At 34.9% G+C, this 15,573-nt stretch overlaps 2 protein-coding genes across 7 annotated transcripts; one reads left to right on the top strand and one right to left on the bottom strand.

Annotated features, from left to right (window-relative positions):
- The first annotated feature begins 451 nt into the window (after positions 1–451).
- Positions 452–8,979, top strand: LOC122301135 (PX domain-containing protein EREX-like). 5 transcript variants are annotated; one of them, XM_043112247.1, is made up of 10 exons: positions 453–907; positions 1,261–1,371; positions 1,969–2,067; positions 2,271–2,357; positions 3,029–3,137; positions 3,286–4,067; positions 5,476–5,640; positions 5,732–5,974; positions 6,835–7,053; positions 8,530–8,979. In XM_043112247.1, exons 1-10 carry the CDS (start codon positions 728–730, stop codon positions 8,791–8,793), a joined length of 2,259 nt encoding a protein of 752 aa, XP_042968181.1. In that variant the 5' UTR covers positions 453–727; the 3' UTR covers positions 8,794–8,979. The 5 variants fall into 5 exon arrangements, with proteins under 5 accessions (XP_042968183.1, XP_042968181.1, XP_042968180.1 ...); XM_043112246.1 differs by having other exon boundaries at positions 454–939; positions 1,977–2,067; XM_043112245.1 differs by having other exon boundaries at positions 454–939.
- A 251-nt stretch (positions 8,980–9,230) lies between these two features.
- LOC122301140 (signal recognition particle 54 kDa protein 2-like) lies at positions 9,231–13,806 on the bottom strand. Of its 2 annotated transcripts, none has more exons than XM_043112253.1 (9): positions 13,432–13,806; positions 12,587–12,686; positions 12,196–12,349; positions 11,473–11,623; positions 11,236–11,384; positions 10,688–10,788; positions 10,428–10,585; positions 10,034–10,148; positions 9,231–9,902 (listed from the first exon to the last, which is right to left on the bottom strand). In XM_043112253.1, exons 1-9 carry the CDS (start codon positions 13,660–13,662, stop codon positions 9,577–9,579), a joined length of 1,485 nt encoding a protein of 494 aa, XP_042968187.1. In that variant the 5' UTR covers positions 13,663–13,806; the 3' UTR covers positions 9,231–9,576. The 2 variants fall into 2 exon arrangements, with proteins under 2 accessions (XP_042968187.1, XP_042968188.1); XM_043112254.1 differs by having other exon boundaries at positions 12,587–12,705; positions 13,432–13,552.
- Between the last annotated feature and the right edge of the window lie 1,767 nt (positions 13,807–15,573).

Genomic DNA, 15,573 nt, shown 5'->3' with positions numbered 1-15,573 from the left:
TTGGTTACACTATTTACATAAAATGAGATGTTTTATTAAAAATTAAATAAAATTTTGATATAATAAATTTTTTTAATATTATTTTATTTTAAAATTTTAAAAAATTTAATTATTTATTATATTTTATGTAATAGTTTGAAAAATTATAATGATAATATGAGATGAGATGAAATAGTTTAACTTTGTGTAATAAATCGATCCTAAATTTTGCACAAGTCTTTTATAAAAATAAATTTAAAAGTATAAAAAAATTGAATTTTGTCTATTTAAATTTTTTTTAAAAAAATTATTCAAAACATTATTCTATCTAAAATCTCATTACAGTAACATTTAGAGGAAAAATCTCAAAATTAGGGTATATAATCAATTTATTTAAAAACAAAAACATGAACTATTTTAATATTTATTTATTTATTTAACGTAGCGACAAGAATGTGTCCTTTCGGGGACAAATGGTTGAGAAAGTTTCCAATCCCGTTGAAAGAAGATACCAGAGCCAGCAGGCAGGCAACTCCGACGTTAGAAAAGAAAAGAAATAATCATTTGGCGCCGACGTACGCGCACACAATCTCTCTCTCTCTCTCTCTCTCTCACTGAGTCACTCTCTCTGTTTTAGGAACTCTGTAAAGAGGAGAAGAAAAGAAATACAATCACAACTGAGATATCGAAATGAATCTGTACGCGCACGACCGCTCTCTCTTGGACGACTATAACCTCGACTTCTTCGATGCCATTCTTCAACCGTTCTCTCATCGCCGGGATTCTTCCTCTTCGAATTCCACGATTGACACTGACGACGACGACGACGATCTTCTGGACAGCTACAAGCCCAATTCTGCTTACCGCGTGTTGCCCAATCGCAGCCCTCCCAAGCACCGCCACGACGGAAAGTCGCCGCTCCCTTTGGGTATGGATTGGAGCCCCCCTCCTCGCAAATGGGTACCCTTCTTTTTCATGTTTGATCAACCTTTATCGTTTTATGGGATTGAATTTTAACTATAATTGGTGGGTTATGAGTATTTGGTAAGAATTTTTGGTTGAGCTGATGGAGCTGTTGTTAATTTCTCTCAAAGGATTGAATTTGATTTATGTCGCTGATTTCCGGGGTTGCTTTAGATCACCAGGTTTGGAGGGTGGTGGTTTTTCTCTGTGTCGTATTAATTTAATCTCTATTGGCACTTGCACGTATCGAGAGCTTGGAATTTTAGGTTGATATAAATCTTTTCGTTTGTGATAATCTGCCCTGCTCTTTGAATGTAGGATGGACGTGAAACTGTCTGGCCGCATGATTTCCACACTGGTTGGAGTTACTGCATCTCAATTCCTTCTTGGGTTTTCCTTTCCAAATCAAGAGGCTCAGATCCTGTGGTGGTATCCATACGTATTTCTTAATACATACTTTTTTGTGATTTATTATTTCCAATCTACCCATCAAAAAAACTTATTTCAAATTGAACCACTTTGCTCTTTTCAAGTTCGACTAGTATTGGTAGCTACCTTCTAAAGTTGTTGCATGTTTCTGAGCGTCGTATTCTAGGGAGTATATGTGTGTACTCATCTATGTAAAGCGATTAAAAATTTAATCCTTAAAAAATAACGTTTATCGATATTCTTCTTTCATACATGATGAAGAGTTGATTTGAAGCTGTTTAGTTTTACCCATTTCTTTAATTGGGCCGGATAGAACTGCCATGCTGTTATATGTATGTATCGTATGTTTTCTCCACTCCCTTGTCTTCTTTAGTGCAAACAGTTTCGTGAGGTACAGTTTGGAATGTTAAATGATTTTGAATCGTGCTTGTTTTTCTAGTTACTGGTAGCTGGATTATGTAATTTGTTGAATAAAATGGGTTTATATTATCAGCAAAGCTTCTGTTATTGGAGTTGTCTTGGTAGTATTTTGTTCTGATTCTATTTTAATTCAACACCACTTTACTTCTTTTCTATTTTAACATTCATAGAAAACAGTTTTACAGGGTTCAAGTTGGTTTACAATCACCAGAAGGAATCACCACAATTCGAGGGATATTACGCAGATTTAACGATTTTTTAAAGCTTTTTTCTGAAGTAAGTAGCATTTCCTGTGTCGTGTGTATCACCATACTAGGGAATTGTCTGCTTTTTAAACCATTGCATGCATTTTTCTTTTTTTAGAAAAACTATGTATTTTGCAAAGTTTGCTTTTAACCTTTTCTTATCCTCTACCATGGTGAACACATGCATTTGCATATTGTGGTTGGAGGACATAATCATTCTTTTTAGCTTTGTAGGTCAGGCAGGTTTTTCCTAAGAAGAATCTGCCTCCAGCTCCTCCAAAGGGGATTTTGAAAATAAAAAGCCAGACTCTGTTGGAAGAGGTAGATTGCACATTTTTCTTGTTTGTCTATCTTACTCTCTGTGGCAATGTTTAAATTTTCTTTAGTTATTTTGTGCGATTCAAAAATAATTGATAGAGTAGATATTATGATATACATTTTGAGAAATATTATGATGACAATTCATTATATGGATTTTGAAAGTTATTCTTGTAACCTATAATGTTGGATCTACTGATAGAGAAATTTTGAGCTGTCCCATGTTTTTTTTTTTTTTATAAGTGAGTTGTCCCCTCTCTTGCTTTAACCCTGGTAAGAGGAGTTAATGGGTTCCTGGAGTTGAGTTTTTCCCCCGAAGTGCATGGATGTTTATGGAAGTATATCCAAGACCTGAAACTGTAGAAGGAAAGAAGAAAATTGTGTCCAAGTACGTGGTGATAATACATGTATTTGGTGACAATACTTTAAGTTTTTGGTTTATGTGTTCAATCACCATATGCAATTTGAGGACAATGGCCCACTTGTATAATATTTGGCTGCAGTCACTGATTGTGCACTTCCACTATTTATACTATCAAGTTAATACTCTTTTGGTTAACTACTTAAAAGATTCATAAATCTAGCATATTTCCCCCTGTAACAAGTTAAAAATCAGGGCTATTTCCCCTCAAAATAACAGTTATAATATTCCCAACATGGTTATTTTGTTGCAGCGGAGGTATTCTTTGGAGGATTGGATGGGAAAACTATTGTCAGACATTGATGTATCAAGAAGTGCTCCTGTGGCAACCTTTCTTGAGCTAGAAGCCGCTGTGAGGTCTTGTAGGTGTTTCCTTGATGTATCTTGGAATGAGCATTACATTGTTTCCTAATTCCTAAGTTCAGCAAGTGTGATACTAAAAAGTAGAATATACGTACTCTACAGATAATACTCCAAACTAATTTGGGTTCTTGTTTTATTACTTTTCAGCATTCTGTGATGAGAATCAGCAAATTCCAGATGCTAATTCTTCAACTGGTGGTGTGGTTCTATCATCTCTGCTCCGTTCCAACTCAGATGTGTCTGGGCTTGCTGGTGGTTTGTTTGCATCAGATCATGGTAATGATACTCCTTATGAGATATCTGAGGTTGGAACACCAAGGTGTCAGAATGATAATTCTACTGATCCTGGCTTGGAGAAATCTGTATCCGAACAATACTTAATTGATCCATATAAAAGGACTGTCAAACATGGCTTGTTTAACAGAAAATTTATTCAGGAGAGCCTACAAAGCTTTTCGAGGCATAGAATGAATATGGGAAGTCAGGTCAATAATATAGGCAGGGATGAGGTAATTGGGAATAATTCTGGTGCTAAACCTCTCCGTGTAGATGGAACGAAGTTTTTTCCTGAACTAGGGGATTGCGAGGTGGATGGCCATGTTCGTAGACTCTCGACAGAGAGTGTTGGAAGTGACTTAAGTTCTGTAAGAGGAAGTGAAATGTCAAATACAGGGGAAGCCAATATTTTTGGTGGTTACCCTCATCATTCCAGAGGTTCTGAAGCTCCAAAAAACACGGATTCTTTTGTAAATCCATATTCACAGCTTCCAAGGGACTTTCTGGTTGCTCTTCCATCTGATGAACGATATAGACTGAACAGAGTACTTGTTACCATGCAGCAGAGACTAGCCACAGCAAAAACAGACTTGGAGGACCTTATAGCAAGATTGAATCAAGAAGTTTTGGTGAGACAATTTCTCACAACAAAGGTATATTCGGTAGCAGTTATATGGTTTTTTTGGTTCTTGTAATTATTTTATTTCTTCGATGTCTGTTTCCCAGTCACTTTTTTCTTTCTAGTTCACATAAGCCGCATTGGGCTATTCAATAGTTTCAGGGTGTTTCTAGATGGTGAATTGGTATTATGTAAGTTTCATTTCATTTTTCTAACTATGATTAAATTTCAAATTTTGTGGTTCTATTTTGATTTCAGTGGAGAAAAGTAGCAGATAGATTTATTGTTCTTCTGTTGCGCCACATCTATGTTTTGGACATATATTTTCATGGCCTAGATTTTCATGGCCTAGATTTTCATGATTTTCTTATCTCTATTGCTCCTACTTAGCTAGGGCAACCTACGCATTGTATCAAGCTTTGCCTATTCTTTGATTAATATAATTTATTTACTTATAAAAAAAAATGTTTTTTTTAATAAGTAAAAATATTTTATATATCAAAAGGAGTAACCAAGTACACTGAACATACACAAGAAAACACCTAGCCCATAATGACCCAAAAAAGCCCGTGGAAAACAACCCAAAATACACTAATCCCAAAACTACCCAAAATACCCAAAAAATTACATTGAATCTCAACCCCTTGTTTCCCATAGAACTAATACCCAAGCCAAACCCCAACCCCTTGTGTTTCCCGTCTTCACATTGCCCTCCCTTTAGACTTCCCTCTACTTGAGCTACCTCCCTTAGCGTCATTGTTAATTGCCCAAGAAAGATGCTATAACTCCCTGTTTTTCTTGAAACTTTTGGTTTCAAGCGCGGGGCTTGCCTCGATCGCGGTGATGCTGGCCATATATTGCTTTCCATTTCATTTGTTTTTCCTGTTTGGAAGGCATCAAATTAAGATGGAAGTTTTCCATCTAATTGGTGCCTTTTGACTCTATTGATGCTGGTGAATTAAGATCTTTTCATGTATTTTTTAGGAGTTTTCAACATATCAACTTCAACTTCTGAATGCTTTTTGGCCTTAAAAAGGAAGAGTGTTGTACAATATTGCTGTCTTAACCTGTTTGTGATAGCAGAGACATCATTAGGTTAGACGCCCATGAGAATCTAGGCTAAAATTTATTTGATCAGGGGAAATGAGCGTACTGGTTTTTAACATGTTCTTTTAGTCTTATCTTGTACATGGGTAGAAATTTTAGGTGAGCCTAATGGAAATATTTGAGAAAACTGTGGATGTGGCTTTTTATGCTTAAAATACATTCTGTGCACGCAGAATTAGAATACGTGCACATCGATCCAAACCATGTTAATGGAGAGTGTCAAACATGAAAGAAATGAAAAGAAAGTCACGAGGGCCCTGACATGCTTAAATTTTTTTCAAGGTCAATTTAAGACCATACTATCCATTATCGTTTATGGTGATGTTCTGTTGTAGGTCAAAGATTTGGAAGTGGAATCTGAGATTACTAGACAGAATTGTAAAGAAAACATGCAGCAGGCTGTTTTAACTGAAAAGGAGAAATTGACACAAATGCAGTGGGATATGGAGGAGCTTCATGCAAAGTGCTTGGAGATGGAATTAAAATTGAAGCTGGAACAGGTATGGAATTTTGTAACACTATCATGTATCTCTATCTCCTTGTTATTCAATTTTTAGGGGCTTTGGTGAATGATGTGCAAGAATATTCCAGGATGAAAAGGTGCGTGCAGAGTCAACCAAAATAGCAATCGTTCAGGAGAACAAAATGTTGCTGCATGAGTTAGATGTTGCCAGAGAACAGCTTGAAAACTTGCAGAAACAACATGAAGAGTTTGAGGTAAAATCAAAGGCAGACATTAAGTTGCTTGTTAAAGAGGTCAAATCTCTTCGAAGTTCTCAGTTAGAATTGAAGCAGGAGCTCAGCCGACTAATGAAAGAAAAATTAGAAGCAGAGGTACTCAGTTTCTTTTATGTACTTTCTTACTTGTCAATTGAAGTTTCTGGTTCTTCCTTCTAGTCATCTTGAAGTAAAATTTTCCCTTTTGATTTTTCTGGTTCTTTCTTTATGTACAGTTACTTTTTAGTGAATATCTTAGGGCTTTGTTTGCTTTATATATATAACCAACAAGAGGAAGAATACTCTGTTAGACGCAAAAAGAAAAGAGAAGTAAGGCTAGATTCCTGGTCTGAAATATATGGCCATATTTCCCTGAGACCATGCACATAAACGGTTTTAATGACTGCTGGTTTTACCTTAAGTGACTTTTGGTAAAAGTGTGTGAAATAAGAATTAGTTAAGAGTATTTGTTGAAGGTCCATAATTATCCATCTGGAGCATATGGTTAGGTTAATTGCTTTAATTTTATAAACTTGTATGTCTCAAAGCATTAGATTGGGAGAAATTCCAGTTTCCTGGGAATGGGAGACAACCAATCTAATGGGTTAGACATGTTGGGCTCTGACAAAGATTACATTGAAGACCAAACAACCAAGTCTAATGATATTCTAGCGCCTTGGCTCTCTCATTGTACGTATTTTTTCTAACCTTCTTTTCTTTCCTAGGCAAATTATGGCACCAGTTGTGGGGGGATGGAACCCCCATCCAAGACCCTAGCATCACTTCCTATGGGGGATGGAGGTGCCAACATGCCAGAGTCCTGCTCGCTGCCTATTTTTCTAACTAATTCCCAATCAGAACTATTTTCTTTCTAATAATTTCTCCTTGCCGATGGGGTTGCATCTAGCGTTACCATGCTATTTTAGGTCATTTGCAAAACCCTTCTATTTCATGCCATTGTTCCTTGTGTCTTCCAGAGGAGTCTTCAAAAGGAAAGGCAAAGAATGGAACGTGCAAATACTGCTAATACAAAGTTTCTGCATGAATGTGGAATTCTTCGTGGTAGGCTTCAAGAATGTAGTCTTAATTTTCTCGTTGAAGAGGAAGATGAATTAACTTTGGACACTTCATCACCATCTGATGCCATAGATCTGTTGATAACATCTGATAATAGAATTGGCCTTCTACTTGCAGAGGTATCTTAACAGCTTTAGTAACTTCTCTCTTTTGTTTGTTGTAACATATCCTTGCAGTCTCTCTCAATTTTGAATACTGTTCTAAAGAGTAACTCTTTGGTGTGTGAAAGTTCAGTTGTCTAGATATAAGTTCACATGCTTTAACGATTGCTTGTGCGCTATGTTTTGTACCATTTATCAGTGTTCAAATCTTATTAAGCCTTAAAGAAAGAAACCGTATAAAAGCAATGTCGTGTTAACTCTCTGTTCATAGTGAAAGTACCACTAAGTGCCACATTTGGAATGAAGTCTTTGAGGGACTACAGTGAATTTATATTCAGAAGAATTCAAAGAAAGTGCATTGTTAACACCTTAAGAAATATGTTTAAACCAGTTTACATTTTTTTTTTATAAGTAATCAAAATTGTATTAATTAAAGAAAAGGCCTAGCCCAGTATGTACAAACCAGTTTACATTTTAACTGGGTTCTATTCGATAAGATTCTGGGGCACCAGGCCATTCTCTCGATTTCCTCATTTTGCTAGGTTTCTGATGTCACTATCTTCATATTAACTCCTTGTGAAAATTGGGAAGGGGCTAGTTTTGATTCAAAGAAAGTGCATTGTTAACATCTTAAGAAATATGTATAAACCAAGATGTGTCAGTATATGTATGTCTGGTTCAATCTAGGTTTAATATGCCCATAGTTACTTGGGTAAAGGCTACGGGTTACATGTTAACTGGTTTCTATTCAATAAGATTCTGGGGCACCAGGCCATTCTCTCAATTTCCTGATTTTGCTAGGTTTCTGATGTCACTATCTTCACATTAACTCCTTGTGGAAATTGGGAAGGGGCTAGTTTTAAGTTGTGCTTACAATGTTTGTTTGTCCATATAGTCAGTATACCGTAGCTATTGCCTCTTATCTGCATTTTGTTCGTCCACGTGATGTCATGAATGAGTGTAATGGCTGTTTTTGGACCATGATAGTACTTCGGTATTAGTCAGTGACATATTTTTTTTTTCTTTTGCCCAAAAGTAGGAAAACACCAACCTGTTATTTATTTTTTATGTTCTTTATTTTCCTCGTTGAGCAAATCCAAATGGTGTGCATTCAGTGCACTTGTGTTCTGTGGGCATGAAAAAAAGAAGGTTGAGATCTTCTATAGATTTCGCACAAGTCAGAACAGCCCCACAATTGTGGATTCTATTCACAGTTCTAGCATCAAATTTCTAAATGTACTGGATCCGTTTTAAATGCTGGGGCGCATTTCAGGCTGATTAGAAATGAGAAAGTTATTCATGTACAAAAAAAGCCTGCCCTTTTCCTCTCTCCTTCACGTCTAACAAGTGCAGATTATCATTGTATATTTGGGTTTAGACTTCATAATATAATTTATTTTTAGGGTGCTTTTTTTTTTTCTGTCTTTCTTTCTATTAACATCTGTGCATCTGAATCTTTGACTTAATTACATATGGTATGTAAAATTGGAACAGGCACAGCTTCTTGCACAGGATGTAGAAAATGCTGTTGCAGTAGTGGACGAATCTCGCAATGTAAATGGCAGTAATAAAAGAACAACAGATGATGAGTTGAGGAAGATGTTGACAGATGTATTCGTTGAAAATGCTGGATTAAGGAAACAGGTTAACTCAGTAATCCGTTGTGCTTTAAACACAAATGGCACACCTGAGCGAGATGATGAGGACGAGGAAGTTCCATTGAGAAAAACTGTTCTAAGCAAGTTTTTAGAACGATAACATGGTTGATCTTCTATATGAATATATGGTTTTCTGAAACATTCTATTTTGTCATCCCAGTAAATGCAGTAGAAACGCAGAGTTTTGTAGTTCTGTATAGTATCAGGTCTGCTACTAAATGACATTGTTGTATCATATCGTTCCTTGAAAAAATTAATTTGAGAAGCTCGCGGGCATTTGCAGTGATGGTCTTTTTTCAAATTTCAACAGCTCTTGCACAAATAAATGCTCAAAAGTCATCACCTTTTGGGTTGCCATGTTAACAAGAAAGATGATATTATCGAGTTCTTGCATCTATCACATTTGCTCGAGACTTTCATGTTATGTTCGTATATAAATACTTACAAAAACCTTCATACCCTAGCATGGGCATGTTTTATATGTGCAGGTTCTTTTTCTTGCTGGGTCCTTTTCCCCTCCATTTTTGGGGTCTAGAATGCGGGAAAAAGGGTAATGATTTCATTTATTTTGTTAATCGCACAAGTGTCTAATAACCTCAAAATCATTTCCTATTCAATACCGTGACCAACCTTTCCAAGTAATTAATTACATACAGATTCAAGGCTAACTCTTCGTATTACAACAACGTCCCACGAGCTCGAAACAAATTGCTAAACCGAATGCGACCCCGTCAGAAGTGAATAAACATCTGTGAGAGGCGAACAGAATGGTCAGGGGCATCATTACGCATGCATGCCTGCCTCTTGTCCGACAAGGCAATGTTGTAGCTGTACGAAACCGGTCCGAAATCATCATGGTTGGAGTTGTGGGCGGAAAAATCGATTAGTCTCCTCCTCCAAACATCCCCATCATATCTTTTGTAGATCCCATTTGCTTCATCAAGCTTTGTAAGCCACCCATGCCACCAATCTGCTTCAGCATCTGTGGGGGGAGGACTTTGCTCATGTGCTGTGCATTCATATTCCGAGATAACGCATTCATATCACCCTTCTTAGGAATCTTAAGCCCTTTCATTTTGCTCCATACTTTGGCAAGGCGCTTGTACTCTTCCAACATATCCATTACTTCTCTAACAAGACGACCAGAACCTCGTGCTATCCGCATCATTCGAGACTCATTCATAAGCTTTGGATTCGTACTATCCAACTCTGCAACATTTTAGCAGTTAATTATTAGGATCAGGGCATGAGTTCTGTTCTGTCAATATAAACGCAATCCAATAACGATGTGGCCAGAAAATTTAGCAGACCGTTACCACATAAAAATTGACTAGACCTACCTTCATTTGTCATTGAGTCCATCATGGTCATGTACCTCTTGATCTTTGCCGAACTTTCCTTTTCATGACCTTTTGGCATTAGCTCGGCCCTAAATCCTGGAAGCATTGAAAAAACCTACACAAACCAGGTCAGTCAAACCAGCCTCTCCGATAATGAATCAGAAGTAGAAATTTAATAGCTTCAGTTAAAAAAATCAAAACAACAAAGTTGAAACTTCCCAATGGTCATTTGGTGATGTGTAAAAATTTTGTTAATCAATTGTTGATATTTCCCTATTTATTTGCTTTCACACATGCCATCATCAATTATTTCTCACTCTAAACAACTGATGCAGAATAAATGTGAAAGACACATATTATCAACAAAGCTTCAATACATAATATGAGTAACAACCTGGCTAATTGGACCCATTTTAAGTATGCTCTGAAATTGCTCATACATAATCCTTAATGTAAAGTGCCCATCTGAAAGCTTTTGAAGAAGCTCAGGCTGCTGATCCATGGGAACAACTTCATGAATTTTGTCCATAAAGGCAGACAAGTCGCCCATGCCTAGATGGAAAGATAATTGATGTGTAAATACTCAAAATATTCACAGGAATAGGTAAAGCCACAAAAGTCAAGCATCAAGACTAAAAAAAATTACGTGCACACCTAAGAGGCGGCTGACAAATGGTTTCACATCAAAAACTTCGAACTCATCCATATGCTCTCCAGTTCCAATAAATATGACAGGGCTCTTTGTTGCTGCAACACTACATAGAAAAAGTGGAACATGATTTAGTTATCAAAGCAAACAAAAGACAGGCTATAATTGCTTTCTATCAGAAGGAGAGTTTCCATTTCAAAACTAGTTCTTTGATTAGTAATTTTAAGCACAAGGTCAAGAAGCACTTTTGGGAAAACTGTACTAAAATACTAAGTGTCAAAGCTTATATTGCTCAAAATGCAATCGTGTTATCTTCCCTAAAAAACATTGAAGGATGAAGTGTCAACGCATATATTGCTCCCCTTCAAAATTGGGTCGTTTTCGGGAAGGACTCCCAATATGGAATGGAATTTAGGATCTACTCAATAAATACTAACCCTAATAACTTTGAGAAGCACTTGCACAGCCTCAACAAACAAATGCATTGAAGCATTATTAGATTAAATCCAAAAACATAAAAGTGTAGGCTGCAGTTGCTTGCAATAGAACTTACGCACTAAGAGCACCACCTCCCTTTGCATGTCCATCCATTTTGGTAACAATTACAGCTCCAACTGAAACGCTTTGCTTAAAAGCTTGAGCTTGATCAAATGCAGCCTGACCAATACTGCTATCCATAACAAATATTACAAGATCTGGTTTCTGGAGGATGCAAGGAATATATATCAGCAATCATAGGCAATTAAATACAATTTGAGAGGAAAAAAAAAAAGCAATATCAGGAAAATACCGTTGCTTCCGAAACTTGACGCATTTCTTCAAAAAGAGCAGCTTCTTGTTTGTGGCGCCCACTGGTATCAACAATTATTAGATCATAATTTTCTTCCTTGAACCTTTCAACACCTTCCGCTGCAATTTTCACAGGATCTGATTCTGTATAGCTGCAGGGTCAAAAATCCCAGTTACCACTTAATTCTGTTTTTTTTTTTATAAGAGATAAATATTATTGAAATGAATGAGATAGGCATAAGCCATGTACACTGGGAGTATACAGAAGAACAATTAAAATTCTGTAGAATACTATCTGAATAGATTTGATTGATAAAGAATCAATAAGAGTAATAACAATAACAAAAATAAAACGAAGAAAATAATTCAGATAGATAAAAAAACAGAAGCTACTATCTCAAGGGAAGAAAAACTCTCTCTCTCTCTGCCCTCTTGAGAGAAGAAAAAAACGAAATTCTCAAAGGTCATAGGCAAATATTTCAAAGAAAATCTAATGCTTCATCTCTAGAATGAAAATGCATTTCAAAGCCCATTATTATTAACCATGCATGTCACCATTTGGCAGTTAAAAAGAATATTGTAGGAGCTTTATTGTTGTTTATCCTCTCGTCATTGTAGTCTCTGCAGTTATCTTCTTTTACATGAATTGTGTTTCTCCTCACATTTACTTCGTCTGATCATTGTAACACAAATCTTTGCTCACAACAGTAAAAAGTAAAAATACCTTCCATAAAATGGAATTTTAGCTTTAGTAGCATTCTGTTTTAGTTGATCAAAAGCACCAGCTCTGAATGTATCTGCACACACGAGGGCAGGTCTCCAGCCCTTTTTCTGATGATAATATGCATATTTTGTACATGTTGTGGTTTTACCCGATCCTGAATTTGTTGGAAACGCAAATAATAAGAGGTGAAGATCAGAAAAAAGATACGTCCAACTTAAAATTAAAATAGTACAAACTACTTTTAGACCCATGAATCAACAGATAAATATCACCTGGATGACAAGTTCACATCCTAACTTCCCAAAAGAACAATCTCATAGGTTATTATGATCTCTACCATATGAAAAATTCTGAATGACCCAGATAGAAATAAATCTGATAAACATTGTACCTTGTAAACCTACAAACATAACCACACTTGTCTTTCCTTTCTTTGGAATGAAAGAAGGCTTCCCAGGGTCCAGCATTTTGCAGAGTTCGTTAAATATAGCCTGCAGTGAATGCAACCCACTGATAAAAGCACAACAGATACAAAAGATTTTTATTTTGATCGGTAACAGATACAGGAGATAATATACAATGAAGACTAATCTTCTGCAGCCCCAACATACGCAACTAGGTTAATTGCACAATCTAATTCCTAAACAATAAGGGCAAACTAGTAACATGAGGATGGAATTATTTGACTTAAAAGAGACGTACATGTGACTCAAATAGCACAAGAATAAACACATTATTTTAGTGATCAGAGCATGAGGATGCAATCGATCATGATAGATTTAAATTAACTGTCATCACCAGCTTCCACTATCAGCAATCTCTTTCAAACTTTGTCATAATGAATCCAGAATTCTAAAAACTAAATCTATATAGCCCTACTCTAGAGCCTCTAAGCATTGAGGTTCTAATTGGCAAAAAACAACCTCACTAATAGAACTATTTCTAGACACTAGAAAAAAGCTATCTTTCAAATTGGGCACTCTATAATTTTCCCATTTTAAATGCTCATCTATTAATCACATAGGAGAAGTTTGAAAGGAGATCATTGAAAACTATGTCTACAGCACTATATAATATGCAATTCCTACACCAACCCGATTTAAGTCGGGGAAATTACCAACCTTTCCAAAGCAAATCCATTTAATCATAATGACTTACAAAGCACAATTATTAAATCTATAGATGATATAATTGACCGCAAGTATAGAAAAAAAGATAGAAATTGATATCACGTACTTGCTGGATGATCTTGCGTTTGTTGTGACCGGCGGCGAGATCGTCGAGGTTTACGATCTTCTTGATGTTGGTCTGCATGTCTCGTACAAGCTTGAATTGAACATCGGACTGAAGAAGAGCCCGCGTTATCTCGTTCAGGCACTCGTTGAGGACCTTCTCGTCGATTACGGTCGCATTGCTCATCTGCTGGAGAGCACGGGATATGCTCCCCCCTAACTCGGCCAACACCATTCTCGCTGCCTTAAAAACGACAAGTAACTAAGAAATTGGGATCCGATACGAAAGAACAGGGGATTTAGGGTTTTAAGGTTTGGGTAGTTTTGGGGATCAAAAGGAAGACCAAGATTGAAGACGAAGTTGCGGAAGAATAACAGATACCTGATATAAATATTAAATATACCTTTGCTAGTATGGGCTTTGATACGCCACGGCCTAAACCAGAGCCCATAAATGAAACCATTCAAAGTTGGCCTAGTAATGGTTACAAAATATTTTCTATACTAACAAAATTGAAATTAATAGATTAATATTCCCACTTATTTAATTCGAAAATAGTAATTATAAAATGCAGTCAAGGTTAATTAATATTTAATAATATTATCATGGCATATATAAAAATCTGATAATTATTGTAAATAAAAAAAAATATTAAAATAGTTATAGATGTAAAAATAAAATTTTTTATATTTAAGAGTATGTGCACATTGTGCCAAAATGCTTACGTAGCTAAACTTTCTCCAAAGTTTTTTTTTTTTTTTTTTTTTTTTTTTTTTTTTTTTTTTTTTAAATTATGCATTCAAACTAAACATCTTCGCATAAAAAAGTTAATCATTAAAATGATCTCACCTCGATTTGTAAGCTTCAATAAAAATATTTATAAAAATATACTTAGGTTCGGTTTGGCAGTTGTAAATTTTTATGTTAAATTTAAATTTCTCATCTCATCATTATATTTTTTTCAAATCTTCATATAAAAGATAATAAATAATTTAACTTTTTCTTAAATTTTTCAAATCTCAAAATAATAATAATTCATCTTAAAATTTAAAATTCTCATCTTACTACCGAACCGAACCTTAATGTACAGATAAATTTTATCAAAATAAATTTATAAATTAACATATTTTAATATAATATATTAGGTTATAAAGTAATTTTTATTATAAAATTATTAAAATATGTATAATATCCTTTTCGATATATGCTGTCAATTAGAATGCATATAATCCGATTCTCTAAGTAAAAAATTTAACTTGGAATTCTCAATTCCTCCACCCTCTTATCGAAAAAAAATTAGAGTGCCATTAGCTCCTGACAAATTGACATGATCCAATAGAAAGAAGGAGTATAAACTATAAAGAGTTGACCACGACTTGGTACGTGGCTATTAGAAGTCAATTCCATCCACAAATCCCATCTAATACGTTTCTAAATGGTGTAAGAAAATATAATGAAAATAAGATAATTACGAATACAGAAAATAAAATTTTAAATTATAAAGTTCGATAAATTATTTTCAGGACACAATACAGTCATTTGCTTCGTTGTTTAAAAGTAGAAACTTTTTATGTTCATAATTATAACATTCAATGTTGTCTGCACTTTATCTCATCAACATAGGATTTACATTTCCTTCTCCATACTTCAAAGAGTTCACATTCTTCATAATGCACAAGATAATATATATATAAAAGAAAATAAGTATATTTATTTAAAATATCAAAAATATATTTTATTTAAGTAATAAAAACCAACACTTTTAAAATCGACCTACTTTTGTCCAACTATGGCTATTTATTCCCCATGGTGTTAAAAGAAACAAAATTATTCTATATTTTGCAACAGAGATAGGACTTTCTTAAAAAGAAAATTAAGATGATGAAAGGAAAATGAGAAAATAGATGATGATTGTAGAGTATTTATTTGATTATTAGAAACTTTTCTCATCTCTCATTATTCTATAATGTGATATTAGATGATGAGTTAGGCTACTAGGCCCGCTTAGGCAAAAAAACAGAAAAAATCATTTTTTCTTTTCATATTTTTTAATATATTTAAATATTTTAAAAAAATACACTAATACACTTAAAATCACTTTCTTAATAACTAATTTAAAAAATAAAATAAAATACTAGCAGTCAA

The sequence above is a fragment of the Carya illinoinensis genome, chromosome 2 (assembly GCF_018687715.1).
Source record: "Carya illinoinensis cultivar Pawnee chromosome 2, C.illinoinensisPawnee_v1, whole genome shotgun sequence".
In the NCBI taxonomy this organism is placed as follows: domain Eukaryota; kingdom Viridiplantae; phylum Streptophyta; class Magnoliopsida; order Fagales; family Juglandaceae; genus Carya; species Carya illinoinensis.
Note: the sequence above shows the minus strand (reverse complement) of the source record. Positions and strands in the feature narration are given on the sequence as shown.

Bases quoted from the DNA above. Each gene is read 5' to 3' on its own strand.
- LOC122301135 (XM_043112245.1), top strand. From the start codon at position 670: ATGAATCTGTACGCGCACGACCGCTCTCTCTTGGACGACTATAACCTC. The intron at 3,138-3,285 runs GTAGGTGTTTCC...ATTACTTTTCAG, and splicing joins AGAAGCCGCTGTGAGGTCTT to CATTCTGTGATGAGAATCAG. The intron at 7,054-8,529 runs GTATCTTAACAG...AAATTGGAACAG, and splicing joins TTGGCCTTCTACTTGCAGAG to GCACAGCTTCTTGCACAGGA.
- LOC122301140 (XM_043112253.1), bottom strand. From the start codon at position 13,662: ATGGTGTTGGCCGAGTTAGGGGGGAGCATATCCCGTGCTCTCCAGCAG. The intron at 12,350-12,586 runs GTACAATGTTTA...CAACAAATTCAG, and splicing joins TATGTTTGTAGGTTTACAAG to GATCGGGTAAAACCACAACA. The intron at 10,586-10,687 runs GTGTGCACGTAA...CTTTCCATCTAG, and splicing joins ATTTGTCAGCCGCCTCTTAG to GCATGGGCGACTTGTCTGCC.